Source organism: Cygnus olor, chromosome 3 (assembly GCF_009769625.2).
Source record: "Cygnus olor isolate bCygOlo1 chromosome 3, bCygOlo1.pri.v2, whole genome shotgun sequence".
Taxonomy (NCBI): domain Eukaryota; kingdom Metazoa; phylum Chordata; class Aves; order Anseriformes; family Anatidae; genus Cygnus; species Cygnus olor.
Window position 1 is genome coordinate 25,581,864 of NC_049171.1, and position 18,729 is coordinate 25,600,592.

Consider the following 18,729-nt stretch of genomic DNA (forward strand, 5'->3'; position numbering starts at 1 on the left):
GAATGATTTGGGATGGAAGGGACCTTTAATGTCATCTGGTTCCAACCCCCCTGCCATGGGCAGGGACACCTCCCACCAGAACAGGTTGCTCAAAGCCCCATCCAGCCTGGCCTTGAGCACTTCCAGGGATGGGACATCCACAGCTGTTACCCCTTGTCCTATCACTACAATCCCTAATAAAGTGTCCCTTTTCAGATTTAAATAAAGAAAAAGAGATTATGCATCAGATGTTCGTTTTAGCTCTGATTACACTTTAGTCCTGTTGGAACCAAACTTTCTGAAGAAGCAGGAGAGAGGTCCTAGAGCCTGTCCTAGTGAAGGTGGCCACTAATGAATACTTAGGGAAAAAATGAGATGTGAATGAGAGAATTTTCCTATTGTATTTCATTTAATGGAATTTTAGAGACTTCCTGAATCAATTTCTTCTGTTTAGTAAGCATTTACCAATGTTTCTTTCATGATCTTTTTCTAGTTACTTTTTTGTTGTTGTTGTTATATTTAGGTCTCTACAACATTCTATAGCAAAGCTTTACTTTTTAATTATGCACTGTGTGAAATAGTACTTTATTTGTTTTAAAGCTAGTGCTTGATGTCAGTTCTTGCACTGATACAGAAAATAATTGTATTTCTTTACTTTCCAAATATTATTTATGATTTTCTAGATATTAATTTAACTACACTGTCACTTATTTTCCATACGGAAAACTCAAAATTGTTTAATCACTCTTTGAGAATTATTGATGTTGTCCATCCAGATGATCCTTGCTGCTCTTTTCCATAACTTTTTCATTTTTTTCTTTAATTGGGAGACTAAATCCATAAACTGCTCTTGTCTAGCTCTGAACACTGCATTTCCTATTTACACAAAATTGTGATAAGTTTCATTGTTGTTATTTCTATTCCTTTCTTAATGACTCCTAGTAATTTATTTAGTTCTTCTTACTTGTATTGAGCCATAAGACAATGTTTGAATAGAACTGTATACAATAAATCCAAGATATATTTTCTGAGTAGAAGGAGGTAGTTTCTGAGCTTAATGGTTTATGTGTAAATTTAGGATATAGTTTATTTTTCTCCTATGAATCAATGTTGAATTCAGTTAAGTTTCACCTGTCTTTTTATCATTTAGTCAATCAGTATTGTAAGACCTATCTGCAACTCTTTGCACTGCAATTTTGTTTTTACCTCCATGAGTGATTCAGCATTATCAGCAAACATTGTCACCTTACTAGCTGCTCTTTTCTGGCTGATCTGTATTTATAATTCAAAGCCCAGCCCACGTGCCAGCTCACATATCCAAGGAGCTCCATTTGTGACTTCTCTCCGCTGTTGAATTTAAACATTCATTCCAACATATTGATTCCTATCTTCTAATTGGTCCATAGGATACATTCTCTTTTACTCCACATCAGTTTCATTTCTTAAGTGTCTGTTGCTGAAAGAATCCATGGCTGAAACTCCACTAAACATAATGTTCTGCGAAGGGCCTTCATGGAGGGTACAATATGACTGATTATGGGTCAGCTCTAGATTGAGAATCTTTCCTCTTGGCCCTGTGCATTTTGATAATAATGCCACAGCCATAGGATGATAGTTCTTCACTACAAGAACAGTAATGATTATTATTTTTTTTAATTTTACCATTTTTCAGTGCTGTTGTAGGATGGCCAACACCTTCCTTCACAAAACTAAGCTTTAGCTTGATTCTCAGCAGGGTCAATTGCAACCCCCAACCAAAAGAAGAGTTCAAGCTTTTACTTATGGAGCAATGATTTTGTCCAGCTTGCCAGGTAGCTAATAAAGCATTTCAAATTCTGGTTGCTGGCTGATATCTTCCACTCTTTCGGTTGAGTCAGACATAAACATATGACTCACTCAGCACTTGAGTGCACAATGATGTTTAGAAAATGCTTCCTTAAAAGCATTTCTACAGCGTGCTTTTGGAAGAGGTTTCCTACATAAGGAGAGTAGCTTGTCCTTGATCATTGCAGGTACCTCAGTGGGCTTTTAATTGCATGGTTACATGGTACGGAGGAGTGCTAGAAGGCCACAAGCCTGCGTAATGATGACTTGGTAACAACTGTTGCTTACAATTTATATTTGTTTACTTTTGCATTGAAACCCAGGAGTCTTCCACTTTTGCAAACACTTCTCAGAAATCTTGGAGAGGACAAATATCAAACGGAGTTTATTGCGAATCCTACAAAGAAATAGTCATGATCTTAATGTTCATAAGTTGTTGATAAGACATTTTAATGTTATAAGATGTTGATAAGACATTTTCTCCAGTTCATGCTAGAGAGGATTTTAAGTACTCCTCTCTTACTTTTGAGGAATGAAGCATGGAACCAGAACTCTGATACAATGGAAAACCTTAAGCCAGAAAAGGGTTCAGAGGGTTTGATTGTTTACATCAGAGCCCCAGGCTAGGAATATGATAGTAGCAGTGTTTTGAGTTGGGTGTTGAGTTAGGACAATTTCTGTCAAGGAGATCAGAACTGATCTCCTGACCATAAAGGATTGTTAAAAAAAAAAAAAAACAAAAAAAAAACTAATGTCACCTCATGGCTTATTTTTTGTTTTCAGTCAGATATGTTTCTCTGTATTTGATGATTTGAAAGGGCTCCAAACTGTGGTAAGGAGGGAGGTGACATAATACAAAACTAAGGGGGGAGGTGACATAATACAAAACTAAGGGAAGCTTATTTTCTGCCTGGGCATCACTGTTCCCAGACATTGTGTTCTTCCCTGCCTCTGTCTTCTCCCGCTCAGCCCCTAGCACTGCTCTGCATTTCTTTCCCAGGACAGGGGCATAAGCACAAGATGTGGGGACATTCCCTGTGTCTTGCACCCTCTGTCTCCCATGGTCACCCCTCTTGCTCTATTCTTTCTGGATGCCTGCAGATTTTATTTGAAGGTTATCCATACCTCAGTTTGCATGATACACCCAGCAATCTCAGCTGCCTCGTTTTAAGCTTAATTTCATAGCTCTGTTCAAAACACTTCAGTTACATCAGCTTTACATTTTCCACTATATTTTCAGGTTCACTTCTGCTGCTGGGCTTGTGCTGATAACATTCACACCAGCACAGCAAGGAGTCACCTTTCTCCAGCTCTTCCCAGGCTGCTTTTTCTTCCAGTGGCTTGTTGTATAGCTCTGATGAGAAAATAGTGCTGGGCTGTGGCCGGAGCAGAGAGCTGATCCAACCAAACACCCAGCTAGCAAAGAAAAAGGTTTCCATCCAGATGGTTGTGCATAAGCCCTACTGCCAGCTTAAGCAATGAGGCAGGAATGTATGGCTGGGTTGCTTAATGCTGAATAAGGTCATTTTTTGTCCCACTCCCTTTGTATAAACTGAGATGTGATGTGTGTAAGCTCATTTGTCCTATGCCTAAATTGTTCTGTAGGCATCTCTTTTTTTCCCAGACATGCTGCTTAGGTGTATTGCCCTTGAAAACAGGCAGCAAGGCGTTACTAAATGTACACTGGCTAATCTCATAAATAAATCTAATAGTGACTGAAGCTTCTTCTCTGCATCTTTGTACATTGCTGGGTGCTGAGGATGGGGGGCTGCAACAATGCCTACATCTCAGTCCCAGCTGGGCAAGCAGCCTTTCTGGGCTGCAACTACAGAAGAAGCTCAGCAGCAGTCCTGTTATCTACATCAGTAGTGCCAGTCCCTGTTTTCTATGAGGTAGTCATAACAGAGAAGAATATAATTGAGTTATTTTGAAGTTTAAATTCAATTACAGAGCCTCACAGTACTTCAGTATCTACCAAATACCAGAGAGAATGCACATTTTTTTCTCCTTTGCTTACTGAACAAGTTCTATTTTAAAATTATTCCCTAGCCTCTGTTTATGCCATAATCCATCACGTCAGACTTTAAGAATTCTGTAAATCACAGATATACTAAATTGACAAGTTAATTGTCAGTTTTTTGGTTAGCTGATGGTTAACCAAGAATTCTTTTCTTGACTAAATAATCAGATTTGTCTGAAATGAGGTGTGTCACAGATCCATACTGATTAAATTCTCTTAGCTTGTACTTTTCCAAGTGAACTCTTAAAGATACTGTGAAAATGCAGTATACAATCACTGGTATTTTCCCCCAGAAATACTTTCCCCTGAAATAATGCTATCTGAGTGTATGTTAACATCATCACACATTACCCTTCCTTGCTTTGCAGTTACCATTTTGAAGAGCCCAGATAGGAATTTGCAGCGTGAAAGCAGGTATGTGGCTGTGCATAAACTGTGACTTGATGAACTTATCAAGATGCAGCTGCACAGCTAGCCAAAACAGCCAGCAAAAACTACAGACAATAGTTTGACAGCCCAGCATCTATTTTTGTGGCAGTGACAAACAGATGTCAGTAATGAGGTTCTGTGCATAAAAGCAGCTTTTGCCATTTTTGTCTGTGGTCTGTATTTAAAGTAGGACGGGTAGTATGAAACCTGAATAATTTTGGTGATGAAATATGTTATTAATAAAATTTTTAAAAAATCTAGTCAGTACAGCCTCAGTGGAATTAACTTGTCTAAAAAATATTCCATAAAATATAAAGTATTTTATTTTATTATTTTTTTCCATCCCTTTGTCAAGACAAAACCCGGTGTCATTCGTCCTGTGCTGGTGAAAGCGAAGAGTGCACAGCAAAAGGAGGAGCCCTATCAACCCAACCCTTTTAAAAGGTACCTTGAGGAAATCAGTGATCAAGATATTGAGCAGGTAAGTAATTCTCACTCTGAAGGATTTTGTAGTCGTAGCTGTTTTCTGCAAACGTGATGGAATGGACTTAGATCCTTGTTTCATCCCGGTCTCTCGTTTTTCAAGGTTAATTGTGAAGAAAATACACAGCAGATGCTTCACTGAAGGGTGCCTGGTTCCTGGAGGAATATCTCCAGGCTGGACAGGGGCATCTAGGCTTTCAACAGGGACATCTTTTCAGTGATCTAAGAAAACATAAGTTGAGGAGGGTGCCTTTTAATGATATCCATAGGGAAGGCTGAACAAAATAAAGTAGAAATTCTGTGCAAGCCTGTAAAGTAGGTGTCTGGATTGGATCTATAAGAAAGTGCTTGTTTCATTTGGGGTCTAGACCTGAATCCTCTCCAAAGTTAACTGAGGACAGCAAGGACTGAGCAAGGTTCACTCTTTTCTCCCCAAGGGAGACTACTGAGGAGCCCCAGTGACTTCCCATATAATTCTTCAATGTGCAGGTCCCCCAGGTCTGTATTCAGGTCTCTCCACAGCTTTGGGAACTGCACATGAGGGGGCACTAAGGGGCAGCCCATGGGTCAGCAGAAGTGTTTTCTTCTCCCACAACCTCTGCATAAAGCCATAAGATCCCTTTGCAAAAATGCGTCTTGAACTTTACATACTTCTATGAGGCATTACCTCTGAGTAACCACAGATAAATGGTTCTGTTGGCCTTTTCTTCTGCATTGGTGTTTGTGTGCATTATCATGAATTAAACCTTAACACAAATATAATTTGAATGTCTGTGTAGGAGCTTATTATTAAACTATCCAGTATGCTCTGAATTTTCTATCTGGAAAGTAGTAAAATGAAACCAATAGTCTTCTTTCCAGACACAATGCGAATAAAATACCTTACTTATTGATTTTTTCTTACTTCTATGCCTCTCCAGTCACCTTAGAGAGAGAATTTAGCAATGGCAGCCCTCTTTTTCTCATTTTGTTACTGAATTTTTAAAAGATTTTCATTTTAGTTCTTTCTATTCCTCCTCATAACTGACTTGCTGTAGGACAATCCTGACATTTCTCAGGAGTACTGCAGTATTATAAACAGGGGAAGACTAATCTGTGGCATCAGTGGGTTTCAGCAACATATATGAGTGGAATCAGAATGTTTCCTCTTCTATAAGTTTCTATAGAATGTAGAGTTTCTGTAAGTTATAAAATCACACTTTTAACTACAGGTTGTGTTTGCAGCCAGAATAAGTTTTCAGTGGGAGATAAAACACAACATTTAAGGTTCGTTTGTAGTAATATTAACATTTGTGGTGGCTTTGGGGTAAGAGCTCATTTGGAGTGCTGAAGATCTTTGTACATAATGCCAAAAGATTTCTAGTTACTCTTTAAATACCAAGTAATGTAAGTAGCAAGGTTTTTAATAACTGCACTATAATTAAAAAAAATCATTTTTTTTTTAAACATTGAATCTCATCAACTTATTTTGATTCCAACCACACAAATATTTTATTTACATGTCAAGACCTAAAGGCACAAGTCCTAATATTTGCAGAGAAGGAAGTCTCCCCAGATGGGACAAGCCCCCTGACAGCTCACTGCCTTTCAGAGAGGCAAATCTGCTCCTCCAGCTCCCTCCATGCTCCTGACAGAAAGGTTTCCTTCTTCTCAAATCCCTCACTTTGACTGGTCTGTGTCCTTAGGAGCTAAATTTAGGTGGACTTGTCAGTGCCAGGTTAATGGTTGGACCTGATGATTGTAGAGGTCTTTTCCAACCTAAATAATTCCATGATTCTAAGTCATCACTGTAACATGGTAGTAAACTAACACAGCAAACAAACAAAACAAACAAAACAAAACAAAAAACAACCCAAACCAAAGAGTGTTTTCTCTTGGCATGGTTGGTGAAGGAGTTGAGAAATTTTTCTGACTGGTTATATGAACAAGCGAGCTAGCTTGGGAAAGTGTCCTTCCAAGCTCAGGAAGGACAAGGGAGGCTTGGGAACAAGGCCACCCCTCTTGGGAGCAGAGAGTGGTCAGCCTGGCTCAGCCATTTCATGGACCTTTACCCACTATTCACTCTTAGGGGATGGCCACAGTCTTGAACACTTTTGCTTGTTTTAAATTTTTGCTTTCCATCCACATATGTTAACAAGTCCATGGATTAATGAATGCACCTAGAAGTCACACCTCAGCTGCTTCAGTTAAATAACAATTAGAAATGTGTCATTTGGGGATAATGTGCCTGGACAGAGAAGGAGGAGAGGTCAGGGCTAGGAAATAATTTCATTCTTTTTAGGCTGTAAACCTCTTGTTCGCACTCAGAGATTTTCATGCCATTTTTGCTTATTATAAAAGCAGAAGAAAAAAATTAAACATTTACAATTTGTCTCTGAGCTTTTGAGGTTGGCAGTGAATATTTGACTTCAGAGATGACAGGTGAGTTCACAGTGAGATTCTCATGCTGGAACTTACTGAAAGCCTTCTGATGCCAAAAGCTCTGTGCCATTCATCCGGGGTGAGAGAGAAGGAGAGAGGACCAGGACTTTCTGCTAGAGAACTTTTGGCCTAGGACATCTCAGCAGCAGGCTGCTGCAAAAACAATCAGTTCAGATCTCCCTTCATCAGGGCTGGGCACTGATTCTGCAGGCTGTAGTTTCACTGATGGAGGAATAACACAATCACCAAACTTTGTATCTTTAGACAAAGACAGATCTGGTGTTATTGCTCTACTCAGATGCTTTCTGACATTTGAAGATAATCTTGGAGACCAATCAACTTATGTCATTTTGGGAAATGGTTTTTGGACACCGGGTATCCAGGCATGGCTAACCTGACTTGAAAGCAGACCTGTAAAGTTCTAGGTCTGCAACTTCTCAGAGCTATTGTACATATTTATGGAAACCAATATTATCTATATATGATATTTTGCAGATCTTGAATTGCTAAGTGTGTATGGTATAAATTACTTAAGGAATATATTACTGAAGGACTGAGGATGTGATAAATGAATAAATGTGATAAATGAATACATGTGGTTGTTCAAGCCAAAATTATTTTATATACTTATATATCATAGAATCATAGAATCATTCAGGTTGAAAAAGACCTCTAAGACCATCAAGTCCAACCTTTAGTCAAGCACTGACAAGTTCACCACTAAACCATGCTACTAAGTTTAACATCTACAGGTTTCTTGAAGACCTCCAGGAATGGTGACTCAACCACTTCCCTGGGCAGCCTGTTCCAATGCTGCATAACAAGAAATTTTTCCTAATATCCAACCTAAACCTCCCCTGGCACAACTTGAAGCCGTTTCTCCTCGTCTTATCACTTGTTGCTTGGGAGAAGAGCCCTAGCCTCACCTCACTACAACTTCCTTTAAGGCAATTGTAGAGTGTGATAGCATCTCCCCTGAGACTCCTTTTCTCCAGGTTAAACAACCACAGTTCCCTCAGCCACTCCTTGTAAGACTTGCTCTCTAGACCCTTCACCAGCTTTGTTACCCTTCTTTGGATATGAAGAAATATATGTAAATATATATTAAGACATCTTTGTTGTGAAAAAATTACAACTTAGGCCTTTATTCAGATGGAATCACTGACCTAGCAGAAACTGATTTTGTTTGTGTGAGAAAAGGTTATACGATTCTAGAAGTGATCTAATATAATAATAATACAATGATAGCCAAATCTGGGGAAAACACTACAGTGCTGAACATCACAGCATACGGTCATGATTTCAGCTCTTGCCTCTTAGAGCAGGTTTATGGTGCTGATGTAAGTTCCTTATGAGTGGAGAAGAATTTGGTGCCCACAGGAGAATGTTCATAAACTTTCAGCATCTCTAAAGCTCTCCTGATGGTTTTTAGTGACAGGGCTGCGGCACTGCCTGTGAAATTGGGCTCAGTGCCAACACAACTGCTTGAAAATTGCAGTGTTTATCTCCAACCACAGGTTTGTTAGCTTATGAGGACACCCGACAACGTGCGCTTGCAGCCCAGAAAACCAACCGTATCCTGGGCTGCATCAAATGAAGTGTGGCCAGCAGGGTGAGGGAGGTGATTGTCCCCCTCTGCTCTGCTCTTGTGAGACTCCGCCTGGAGTTCTGTGTTCAGCTCAGGGGCTCCCAGCACAAGAAGGACATGGATATATTGGAGAGAGTCCAGAGGAGGGCCACAAGGATGGTCAGAGGGCTGGAGCACCTCTCCAGTGAGGACAGGCTGAGGGAGTTGGGGTTGTTCAGCCTGTAGACAGTTCCCTCTATCTGCATTTTCTTTCCTTTTCATTCTAACACCGTCGTTGACACAGGTTAGATGAGGTTCCAGACAGTGTCAGATTTATTAACGTCTCTCTTGTGATTTTTCTTAGACCTCCACAGTACTCCCCCTCCCTGCCAGCCTGCCAGTGTGACACTGAGCACTAGTAGCCATGTGTGTGACATTGGGTTTGAGACAAAACGATGCAGTCAGCCATAACTGCTGACCCTCAGCTTCACCTCCCTCTGTTGAACATTTTTTTTGCATGACAGAGAATAGCTTGTTTATTTTTCACTTCATTGATAAACCTTCTCATGTGGAAAAAAAGGCATTTCCTGTTCAACAAAAATAATAATTTTTGCTTTAGCAGACAGCTGTTTTCATGCAGATAATCCATAGTAATATATATTTCTTTTCATTATTAATCTTCATTTCCCATTGCTCTACATATGTTCAATGATACTGTGCAAAGTGATAAAATAATACATAGTTTTACTTTGAATGAACTTTCATGTTAAAAATATTGAAATGATGTGCCATTATTTTTCGAGACCAAGAGACAAAAAGGGATTTCTATAAAGGTAAAGATCATCTGGAAAGGATGTAGAGTAACAGTTCATGGCTAGCTCTTTTTATCTGTATTAGTTATGCTGTATATAGAATGACTGTAGTGAGCCAGTAAAAGTCTTTTTTTGTTTTGTTTTGTTTTATTTCCTCATATTACCTTATATTGACTGTTTTTTTCCTTTCCTTTTTTTTTTTTTTTTTTTTTTCCTTACGAAAATATGTAACTAGTAGTGTGTGCTATTCAGTAGATAAGTCAAAGTCAAACACTTGTTATAGACAGAGCTTAATATTGCTGTGGTTTCAAACTGACATAATTAAATTAGTCACATATTTAGGTGCCCTTACTGGAGGTGGTAATTTCCCTACCATGAGAAATATTTTTAACATATTTTTCCTCTTGCCTGGTACATCTTAGTAATGTTTCAGGAATTTTGCAAGTAAGCTTCAATTTGTTCAAAAGAAAAAAGAAAAAATATAAAATATATAAAAGAAAAAATAGAGCACTTTGGGCAACAAAAGAGCAAGATTGCACTAAAGAGGTATTAGCTATATTTGTCATGAAGCTGTGAGGCCAGTTTGCCAAACATCATTAACAGAAGTAGAGGTGGTGATGCTGAAGAGGAGCACCAGGAGGCAAGGTCGATGCTGAGTGGTGGTTTCCTGGTCACCTCCAACCAGTCTTATTGCTGCCAGGCCTGGTTTCCTGGTCACCTCCAACCAGTCTTATTGCTGCCAGGCCTCTGATCCATCGTTTGCTCATGCTCACTCTTTTCTTTGGACAATACATTAGCTTCTGCTGGAGCTAATTGTGTTGTCACAAATTTTCTGGATCCGGAGTTCAAAGGCACAATTACAGAACAGTCTGGTCAAGACTCCGCCAGCCAAATGGGTGAGACTTCAGAACGTATTGTGTCAATGACCTTGACAAAACCTAAGCATGAGACTGGTGCCAAAATCCAAGTAACCTTCCTGCATCTATCCCAAATCTTTTAAGAATCAGTTGTTTAAAAGGTTTTTATCTGTTTTACATGCAAAGAGCACATAATTTTTTATTTTTATTTTTTTCAAAACCACTATTGCTGACAGCTTTTAGTAGTGAACGTCATTGTTTGAGCACCTTCCCAAGATTAACTTTTGAATGTCTGGACAGGCTTGTTAAAAACTTGTCAAAAAGCCTGAAGTGTTCCTGTTAGTATATAGATAATACAAGTGGTCTTTTGCATCATTTGTATTTGTTTTCAGGCTGGTTTTACTTCCAATACATACTCTCAGAAAACCTCCCCAGAGCATGTCCATTGTATTTTAACACAAGATCCTTCTGGGCTTTCCTTTTCTGTCACCCTAACATTAATTGAACTGCAGGAGGGCAATGTGCTGGGCCCCATTATAAACATAACAACTTTAATGGGATATCTGCAGCAGTTTTACGTGTGTGTGTGTGTGTGTCTGTAAGTATTGGTTGGCATGGACATGCCAATAAAAGTGCTTAGCGTAGAGCCATTTTATTGACATGAAGGTACATTATCTTTCCGAGTTAATTATCAAACCATAAGAAATGTAAACAGGGTCTAAGATAAGAACTTTGCTTTCTGTCCAAAGCTTCTTTTTTTGCATCCTTTGATCTAAGTTTCCGCATCCTTTGATCTAAGTTTTTTTTTTTTTTTTTTTTTTCCCCACTCTATAGGAGACTGTTCTCCTACATCCTCTGTATCCTACTAAACCGATCCCTCCAAATAAGTCCCCTTTGCATCCTCTCCGGGTTTCCCTTGCTGACTGTTTAAACCCTGGACCTTTCAGCCACTTGTCCTCCGTCATGTGTGATGTTCATGAGAATCCTTATAGCCCTTACTGTCACAACTCTTTGTACAATAAGGTGAGCGTCAAGTGTGGTGTGACTCAAGAGTGTTGTCAGCCTTTTATGCCTTTAAATCTAGGCAGAATCTAGCTGGGCCATTAGGATTCAGTGCCAGTGGGTGGTCTGGGAGATGCCTGTCAGAAGAGCCCATGTCTCCAGTCCCTGGAGATAGTACTGCTTTTCCTTCCCTCAATGAACTTTTGCTGGGGTTTGCTTCCTCCAGACCAACTAGGACAGAGCTCCTCCACTCTTCATTTATGTTGTTTCTCTGAAGGAGAAATAATCTATGTCATCCCTCATGCTCAAGTCCTTTAACATTTACCCATACCAAAGTAATGATCTGTATTCTTGGAGACTGAGGGAAAGGAGACTAACTTGAGAGAAATATGAACTTTTTCCAGTAGCTTTTTCTATCATTCTGACAAGCAGTTGTCTCTTGCCAATGCAACAGGAATCACACCCTTACTGACATTTCCATCTTCTCTGAAACAGCGATGAAGGAATTAGACAAAATATCAGTAGACCAAGGTGTGTGGGTGACAGGGCTGGTTAATAAGCTTTATAAGGCCAAATACCGGGCCCTACATCTTAACTGAGGTCTTTTCAAAGAGCTGTTGGAATTAGGTCCTTATAATATCTCAAGAAAGCCCCAGTCTAGTGTTAGAAAAGCATCAGATGTGGAAGCCCAAAGAAGGCATACTGTTTGGACCACTCAGATACATCCTGTCTATATCCCATTTTTCCAGCAGAGAATACGGCTGCAAACACTCAGTCCTTCATTCTGACAGAGATAATTCCACTCTGAAATGTATGGCGCACTTCATTTGGAGTACAAGAGTTTAAAACACAGGCATTAAGTGTTGTTTCTTTAGGCTACATCAAGGTTTCCTCAGCAGGGGAAAACAAGGGTTAAATCCACATGACTAGTTTCAGGCCCACTTGGAGCTGAGACAGCTATGGAGAGAAGTAGCAGCTCCACAGAAAACGTGTTGGTCAATAGTTAGAGTCTGAAGGAAGCACCTGAAAATGTCTTTCTATCCCCATTGATTATAAACAGAATTTGGGTTAATAGACAACATGAGTGTCCCATGTTATCCCCTACTGCCCTGTGGGAGTTATAGTAAAATTTACCATTTTACTCACGTATTGGGATGGACACAAAATAACAATAGTAATTAAAAAAACCAACACCCTTCCATTCTGTCTTTGAATCATCTTGGGAAAACCACCTTTTCACATCTGCTAGGCTGGGTTTTGTTCTCTATTTTAATTTTTACTAAACTGGGCTGACATGTTTATTTAGGCAGTAATGATTTTTCAAGTATTTTTCAATAACTGTCCTGGTTCATTGCAGGCCATTTACATGAACAACCAAAGAGTTCATGAGACTGATGAAGCCAATTTTTATAATGAAAATGGGTGTTAGCTGTTGATAATGAAACCACTGCTAGAAACTCAGTGTTTTAGATCTATATAGGAAGGTGAATAAATCAGGGAGAAGTTGTCTGAAGACTACGAAGACTGTATTTTTTTTTTTGTTAATTTCAAGTTAGTAGTTTTATCAAACAGGGATATTCTTGCTGAATAATTTATTAAATATGGAAATTTTTGCTGTTTCTGAGTTCTCATAGCACTGTGCACCCCAAACTCTTCCATTGAATGCAGAGGTCATAGGACAGCCCAGCCTGTGTATTTGCGCTCTACCTATACGGGGATTATTACAAGGCCTATTCATCTGCAAGTTTTATCTCAACTAACTTTTGTCATTCCAAGCAACCTTTGTGAGTTTTTCAAACTGATAAATGTAGGCACTCCTCTTTGATGTCAACAGGTTCTTCCTGTACAATATAAATCCAAGAGTTACATCATCTCTTTGATTTCTCCCATTCTTCATACATCATAAATTGTCTCCTTTTCTTGGATCATTTTTTACTGTTAGCAGAGGTACATCAAAGAATTTTTCTGTAAGCTTCATACATCTGTAAACAGCTCTTATTTTATTTTATATTAATAAATATATTTATATATTCTTATTTTCATGTTGGGCTTGGCTCTCGTTAAGTCTGCAACTTTCCAGGGTTGAACAGCATCATCCATAGCCCATAATTATCTGAGTGCTATATTCTATTGAAGAAAAGCTCAGATGATCCTTTAATTTAAATTTTTTTTTTTTTTTTGTAGCAGTGGCATTTTGAATGGTTATGTTATTGGCAAGCTAATTGGGAGTTTTGTGTTTTAGATGAGGCCCTAATACTGACTTGCTGTGATTCATGCAAAAAAGTTCACATATTTGGGCTTCTGATTGACTTCCAATCATCATCCCTCTTATGTAAGTGAATTAGGTTCCTAGCTTTTATCAAGAACATGTAAAATGATAATAGTTGTTGTTCTCCATGGGCATCCCTTAATTCAGCTAAAGGAGCTAGTCTTTGTTCCAGTCCTTTAAGATTTAGTGAAAACCCATGGGAACCTATAAAGTTAACCGTTATTAGTGAAAAAAAACACGCTAGTAAATAGCTGCAGTAAAATGCATTGTATTTCTAAATTAATGTCACCCTCCAGGTGGGTGTGGCCCAATGGTTTAGGAAACAGAATAATCAGATTTTAATATTGGACTTGTTTAATATAAACAGAGTTTTATTTACACAAGCAGGAAATATTCACCATTTAAAATTATTTTTAATGGTTCTGTTTTGGTCTACAGCGTTAATGTTCCTTGGTGATCAAAGGAAGTTTGATTTTGGTGTTATTCACATGATTGATTTTTAACATGAGTCAATAGATGTAGATAAAAAACATGCAGTGACCCTGTCTCCTGCACCACACAACAAGTCTGAGCTATTCATTAAAAAAAAAAAAAAAAAAGAAAAAAAGTTTACTTTGTTACAAATAGTTAAGTAATAGAAAACTTAGCACAGTAGACAGAGTATCAGCTATTGAAACTTAAACTTATTAGACCTCTTGTGTAAAAGGCATAAATATTTAAGAAATTTCTTTTTATTCTCTACTAAACCTGGACTGTTGTATCTGCAGATTTCTTAGGATTCCCCCTCTCTAGTCATTGTCCTTTGGGTTAAGGGATAATATGAGCCATGACTTGCCATGACTTGGACTCGATGATCCTTGTGGGTCACATCCAACTCAGCATATTCTGTGATCGTATGATACTCCAGCCATCCAGTAAAAACATGCTCTGTGTCCAGATGTATATACACGTTAGTCTTATTTCTGTATGTAAACATAATTAAAGTTTTATCTCAATGAACTGTCCAAGAGAATATTAAGAAGGAAGTTGTGTTGCTAGCTATGTGTTGTATTTTGCTTCATCTTCCACTAGAGGGCAAAGTCCACTGCCATGAATTCTTTTGTTCATTTAAAATACGTTGTAAATATGCTATTGACAATGGACAGGATTTGAGGGTGAGTAAACTTGATAATTTCCATCTGCACTTTCACTTCAAAATTACCGTATACAAATATTTGGTCAGATTTTTTTTTTTTATTTAAACAAAACAAAACAAACAAACAAACTAAACAAAACAGCAACAACATAACAGAATGATCACCTTCTGCTACTTGTATTGGGGAAGGTAGATATGGTGAGCTCCTATAATCAGTATCATTTCGTTTGCTCAGGGTGTAAAAAAATGGCAGCTGACTATCTGAAATGCTGTACTGAAAGGGTACTGTGCTGTTGTTCAGGCAGATTAGACCCAGCACCAGGCTGTTTTTGCTTGAAGCCCCACCAGGTACCTGAATCTTTATAGCAGATGGAATTACACAGATGAAGCTGAAAGATAGCTCTGACAGGATTTCTACACTCCTTGGTCTTGAAAAGTGACAGCTTTGATACAGTTGTCACTGGACATACTGTTATGATGGACTGTGGGTGACTGCGTCTTTTTCTCTTACTTAACAGACCAGTTAAAGCAAACAGGAGTCCTGCTCTGGTATCTTCTAGAATAAAATAGTTATATGAGTTGATCTTTATATATTAAAAGTTCATTTTCTCTTTTATTGGAATAAAATAGCTCTGAAAGGTGGATGAGACTGCAACTCTTGTAGTGACAGAGAGCCTGAGCCATTTAGACCCATGGTTGATTTCAAAATTTGATTCCTCTGGCAGTCCCCAAGCCTTAAACAGAGGACTGTGTTGGGTGGAAGAGCTCAGCTGCCGCCACAAGTCCCTTGGTGCTCCCTGGGGGTCCTGAGACGAAGTGGAGTCTCCTCCTGAGAAGGGAAATAGGCCTCTGCCACTGACATTGCCTCCCTGAGGTGGACCCCAGGGAGGGACCCCACTGCGCATACATGCATGTCACTGCACATACATGCACATACATGCATGCCAAGGGATTCTGATTGTCTCTGATCCTGAGACGTCTCACCATAATCAGATAATCTGGGCATCATCTAGGCAGAGGGGCTGCAAGAAATCAGGACAGCATGTGGCCTGATGAACATGAGCTTCCATTTTCCAGGTGTCAATTCCCATTGTTGATCCTTTGAAGGGGATCAGTCCCAGTCCCTTCTCCTGCAGGCTCTACCTGAGTCATCTACTCTGTTAAGGGAAAGGAGACATTTGTTTTTTTCTAGCCATCAGGTCAGCTGCAGAAGATCAGAAGAACATGAAGGCACTACTGCCATAAATATCTGTCAGGGCAGAGAGCATTAGATTTTGGGAAACTGGTAGTCATTTTGAAGTAGAAGGCAATGAACTGTCCTAGTGAAAAGGCAGGGATGGGGATGGGGTCTGTGGTGTGCAGCTCTCATAACTGGAGACTGCCTCTTGGTCCCTCTTGACTTTCAAACTCCCTGTCATCAAGGGATGAGAACACAATTCACGTATGTCCCTCCAAAAGTCCCCCCGTTGTTTAAATATTTAGCAGCACAGTCTTGAAAATGGGTTGGAAGGAAGGTGTTTTTGAAAGAGGTATGGGAAATATTAAAAAATGGCCATTTTTGTACCTTATCAGACATATGAGAAGAGGTCACAGGACCAGTCTTGCAGAGGACTAATTTTCTTTAATATACAAGTCTGGGCTCAAGTCAATTTCATTGCTTTTCCTGGGCCTAAATGGAGTTTTCTTGAAATCACTGAGTATTGTCATGTTGGAAGGGTCAGCCTTCCATAATCATTTTCAGGTCTGCAGGCTCACATGTAAGCAGAATATTTAAAGGGAATCTTTTTTTTTTTTTTTTTTTTAATGAAATCAGTGGTGTTTACCTCACCATCCAATCTCCTACTCACTGGAGTTTGTATTTGATTAATAGTTACATAGTGGGAATTGACATTCTGTGAATGCAGCAGCCTTTCAGGGTTGCCATGGAAAAGCACTTTTCTCCCAGACATCATCCCAGCTGCTTTTATTTCCAGAAGTGAGTTTCTTTCTCTCTTTTGAACTTTGATATGTAAATGCTGAATTTCCACATCTGTACTTGTGTTAAGTATGTTGTGGTTAATCATCCTTCCACTATCTGTGCTGAGAACAATTGCTTTAGTATAGGAGAAGAAAATCAGAAGCAAACAAGCCAGTTAATTATTGCTCTGCTACAAATTGGACGTCCTAGTTGGGAAAGTATTAATGTTTAATATTGCTGTCTCTCCTCTGTATATTCTCTTATTGCATTTCTTGGGCTTAGTGAGCCATTTTAATCATATCATGCTTAGGTGACATTTCTATTACTTTGGACTTAGTTTGATAATGTCTGCAGAAAATGCCTCTAGAGTTCTTGCTCAGCACATCTTCAAAGAAAAGCATTTAGACTAAAGCACTTTAGAAGTATCTTAACTTGGTAATCAATTGCTTTCTTTGAAGCCATCAGATTAGCAACAGAATAGAGAGGTAATTTAGGCTCAACAGGAGCCACAGCAGCATGCACTTAATGTGGAGATGTCTTAGTCTTGCACCACCTGGAAAGAGCTCTGCTACCCACTCATGCAGAGACAGCTCTCCCAAAGGGAAAATATAATAATAAATAAATAAATAAATAAAAGAATCAATTACTGCATGTAATGCATAAAAAAAAAAGCCTGTCTGTCTTTATTTCCACTAGGAGAAGCTGTTAATGGTAGAAGTCTGGTATTTCTTCAGTGTAATTCTGTTCACTTAGAAAACACACACAAAAAGCATTGCTTTCATGAACACAGTAGGATCAAACCCCAGCAGACCCTGACCCTACTTAGAAATCAAAATTTGCACAGGCAATGCTGTGCCTAGAAGTGTACAGACTTCCTCTTGGAACACACAGCTGCTTCTTTTTCTTTCTGTCTTTACATTTACACAGACAGCCTCTGCTGTATTAGCCGAAAGCATTCTCAAACACCAAGAAGTGCTTTATAATACTTTGTCTTCATTCCTAGAAGTTTCTACATAATTTAAAACTTGAGTTCGGACTTATGTCTGGCATTCTAGGATGATTGTGTGTAGTTTTCTGCAAAGTAGATTTCAGGAAGACATTTTTAACACATACAACAATATCAAATATAAGAGAAAGTCTGGCCCTAGCTAGCAACTAATTTCTGAGAAATCTTTATCTTAGCCTTCTGTATCTTCAGATTAATACATTTTAGGACAACAAGAAAAGGAAACACAACAGCCCAAATACCACAACACTCCTAATATCTGCTTCTAATGTTGGTTTGTGAAAGGAATTAATTCTATGACACATCCTGTGGTGATGGGGACAAACTTGCCATAGACTGGAGTCTGCTCCTGATGCTAAGAACGTGTCCGATGGTTGAATTTTGGACTGGATACAATTCCATATCCATAGGAATTTGAAACCAGTGAAAATGAGACTGTTAAAAATAATCTCTATAAATAGTTTGGCAAATGGGAGCTGCAACCTGGGGCCATGTCTTTTCTTGTAAGATAGTAATAAAAACAAAAGACAAGAATATAAAACGAAAGGAAGTAAATTTGTGTGAAAAATATCAAACAAGATTGGATGGCTAAACAAATGGTAATTATATACTTTTAATCAAAGACAGTGAAAACCGGTCAAAAGCATGTGGATTCAAACACAGACACAAAAGGAAAAACAAACAAAACAAACAAACAAACACATAACAAATGGAAGCTACTCCAAAACACTCAGAGCTATAGAGAAAATTGTATTTTAGACCTCACTGAACACAGATGTTTCTAGAGAATTTCCTGCTGCTTTTTCAGATTGTAAATAACTCTTTTGAGGCATTGAGAAAAAGTAAAAACATTGAAAGCTGATGAACCTTTGGAAACTTTACATTTTAAAGGAAAAATTGGTGCAATTAGAATTCACTTAACTTTTATTGCAGGTATTGATATAATGTGTACTCTGAAATATGGCCTT

The 18,729-nt window shown here is 38.7% G+C and overlaps 1 protein-coding gene across 1 annotated transcript in view; it reads left to right on the top strand.

Moving 5' to 3' along the window:
• The window catches only part of LOC121066995 (muscular LMNA interacting protein), an 80,229-nt gene that overhangs the window by 45,672 nt on the left and 15,828 nt on the right, over positions 1 to 18,729 (top strand). The window contains exon 12 of the mRNA XM_040550885.1: positions 4,608 to 4,733. Within this exon, the coding sequence (XP_040406819.1) occupies positions 4,608 to 4,733 (126 nt within the window). The remainder of the gene's footprint in view (positions 1 to 4,607; positions 4,734 to 18,729) is intronic.